General features: G+C 65.8%; 1 protein-coding gene across 1 annotated transcript in view; it reads right to left on the bottom strand.

Annotated features, from left to right (window-relative positions):
- Positions 1-1588: 1588 nt before the first annotated feature.
- Positions 1589-2912, bottom strand: part of PIM3 (Pim-3 proto-oncogene, serine/threonine kinase) — a gene marked incomplete at its 5' end in the record, with an annotated part of 2127 nt that continues 803 nt past the window's right edge. The window contains 2 exons of the mRNA XM_014549175.1: positions 1589-2615; positions 2696-2872. Coding sequence (XP_014404661.1) covers positions 2485-2615; positions 2696-2872 — 308 coding nt within the window. The remainder of the gene's footprint in view (positions 2616-2695; positions 2873-2912) is intronic.

Here is a 2912-nt window from a genome sequence, read left to right as displayed (position 1 = left end):
TTCTGCATCTCTCGGACCCGTCAGTGGTCACCCAGGCCTGTCCATCCACAGCCAGAGCAGCCAGTGCCGGCCCCCCGCACAGGTGCACTGCGGGGTCCCCAGGCCAAGGAGCCTGGGGCGGCCTGGCAGAGCCCAGGGGCCAGTGACTCCCAAGCTCCCCGGCAGAGCCCCCTGCTTTGGGTCAGACGGGCACATGCTGTCCTCCGGCCCCTGAGGCCTGTGGTGAGAGCTGCTGGCCTCAGACAAGCCGCTCGGTCTCCGTGCCCGTGTGAGGGGCGGCTCTCAGGTGGGCTTCCCCTGACAGATGCGGGAAAAACTCAGGACAGAGCCCTCGGCCAGCCAGGGCTCAGGGCTTTGCACTGGGCTGTGCCCGCCTGACTGTACCTCCGGGATGCGACGCCCTCTGTGCCAGGCCAGCCTCCCACCAGGCTCTTGATGACTAAGAGGGGGGTGCTTGGCCGTCCCAGGGCCTGACTCAGGATCCCCCACAGGTCGACCTCAGCGAGTGGTTGGTTATTAGATGTGCAGTGGGCGGACGGACGGATGGACAGATGGATCGTGGACTGTGGAGGACAGGGAGGTGGGTGCATGGTGGGTGCCCGGGACCAGCCCAGCACCCTTGGCTGGCAAGTGGGGAACCAGGATCCTGGTGACGTGTGGGTGGCTGTCACCACGTGGTGGGGCCCAAAGGCTGCACCACTGCTGCCCTCAGCCATCTCTGGGCACCCCCACTCCTGGGAGCAGCAGGTGAGCCAGGAGAGGAGCCCAGAGTCCTGGGTGCACACCCAGCAGCAGACTGGCCAGGCTGGGCCGTGGGAACGGGCGCACAGTCTCCCCTCCATCCACTCAGCTCCCCAGCATCTGCCGGGAATTCCTGGGCCCAGCAGTGGCTCGTCACGAGGGCGCACCAGGCTCCCCAAGACCATGCCAGGAGCCGCACCCCGGCCTTGCCTGCCTGCTTTTCTTCTCCAAACTCCCTGCCCTGCTCTCGCGTGCAGCCTCCGGACCCTCCTCCGTCCAGTCCGACTTCGGGAGCAAACACAGGGGCAGCCCTGGCATGGGGATCTCCCAGGGGCGGCGGGGGCAGGGCACACCCAGACCCTCTACCCAGCCAGCCCTTCACACTAGGCCTGGCCGGACCCGGCGTGGCTCCCACCTACACCTGCGAGCCAGGGCCCAACCCACCCTCACTCCGCCCACTCACCGGCTCTCTGCACTTAGGCCTTGCCGCCCGTCCGCCTGGCAGACTTCTGTTCGTCCTTCAGAGCCCTTCCAGGCCGGGGGCAGGATGATCCCCTCCCCTCGCTCTGCCTGCGTGGCCTGGGCGAGGGCCTTCCCTCTTCCCACCAGACTGGACCTCCTGCGGAAGGAGCCAGAGGTTCTTGGGCCAACCCCTACCATGGCCTCTGACCGGTGGTTACTTCACCCCACCCCGGCCTGCCTGGCCCCCTGCCCCTCCCACAGGCCTGACCGCTCCGCCTGGCAATGCCACCCCTCAGGTGCCCCCGGGGCAGGAACAGGGTCGGCTACTTTCCCAGAGGCCCCTTCACCACCCAACCCCCCGCCCAGCAAACACAGGACACCGTTATATACAAAACAATTTAATTGAAATGCTTGTATAAAAAATATGATTTCCAGACATCTTGCTTTTAAACTGAAAGAACCCCGTCCTGATGCGGGTGCACCAGGACCACAGAAACAGCTACTAAAATAAATTAAAGGCTTGAGACTCTGTGTCGTTCCCCACCCCCCCCACCCCCCAGATTCCAGAGCCAACAAGCAGACTGTACAAGGTCAATAATTTAAAACCCACTCCCAGGGTGCAGAGCCCCAAGTGGCGGCCACCCCTCCCCTTAAATAGCCACTGTACAAGCCCATCCTCGACAGAGGCAGGTGGGTCCGACTGGGTCCACACACAGCCACCGCGCCCCAGGGGCCCAGCAGAGTGGGGGGCTGAGGAGGACCCCAACAAATAAGTTAAACAATAAATAGCCCTCCCGGGGTCACCATAAATAGACGTTCGCAGGCTTGCCAGCCACAGACAGGGGGCGCCGTGTGGGCGGCAGAGGCCTGCACATTGCATTGCTTGTGCACAGACGTGCCCGCAGGAACACCGAGGGGGCGGGGGCGGGAGGTGGGCACGAGGACCCTGTGCCCGGTGAGACGAAGCCACGGACACGAGCGCTCCCGGCCCAGGTGGTCAGGTGGGAGGTGGGAGGTGCGGGGCGGGCCCTCCCGGAAGCACAGGGCAGGGAGACGGCCGCCTCCACCAGAGTCTTTGGACAGACAGCTCAGAAACCAGCCCCGGGAGAGCAGCGTTCGAAAAGGCACTCAAAGCAAAGGAAACGGCCCAGTGCCAAAGGTCAAGGTCACCAGGGGTCAGAGGTCACTGCTGTCTCCAGCAGACAGCCCAGGAGGACAAGCCCTACAGGGCGGGGCGGGGCGGTGGTCCCTTTGCCCCCACAGGCCGGGCGCAGTCCCTCCTCACAAGCTCTCGCTGCTGGAGGTGGTGCTGGCTGCGGCCATCAGCATCCAGGGGTGCGCGGAGATCTGGTCCAGCGAGGGCCGCTCCGAGGGCCGCAGGGACAGGCACCACTGGATGAGCTGCTGGCACTCTGTGGGGAGGAGGGGGGTCAGCCAGGGGCCAGCTCCCGGTCTGTCGCCCCTGCCGCCCCCCCCCAGACCCCCCACACACCTGGGGAGACCCTCCTGCGGAAGAAGAGGCGGCCCCGCAGGATCTCCTCGTCCTGCTCGAAGGGGATGTCCCCGCACACCATGTCGTAGAGCAGCACCCCCAGGGACCAGACGGTGGCCGAGCGCCCGTGGTAGCGGTGGTAGCGGATCCACTCCGGAGGGCTGTACACGCGGGTGCCTGGGGAACACGCGGGGTTAGGGCGCCCACCCCAGGCGCC

This window comes from Myotis brandtii, unplaced genomic scaffold (genome assembly GCF_000412655.1).
Source record: "Myotis brandtii unplaced genomic scaffold, ASM41265v1 scaffold537, whole genome shotgun sequence".
In the NCBI taxonomy this organism is placed as follows: Eukaryota; Metazoa; Chordata; class Mammalia; order Chiroptera; family Vespertilionidae; genus Myotis; species Myotis brandtii.
The sequence above is the reverse complement of the archived record's forward strand: the minus strand, read 5'-3'. Positions and strand labels throughout refer to the sequence as shown.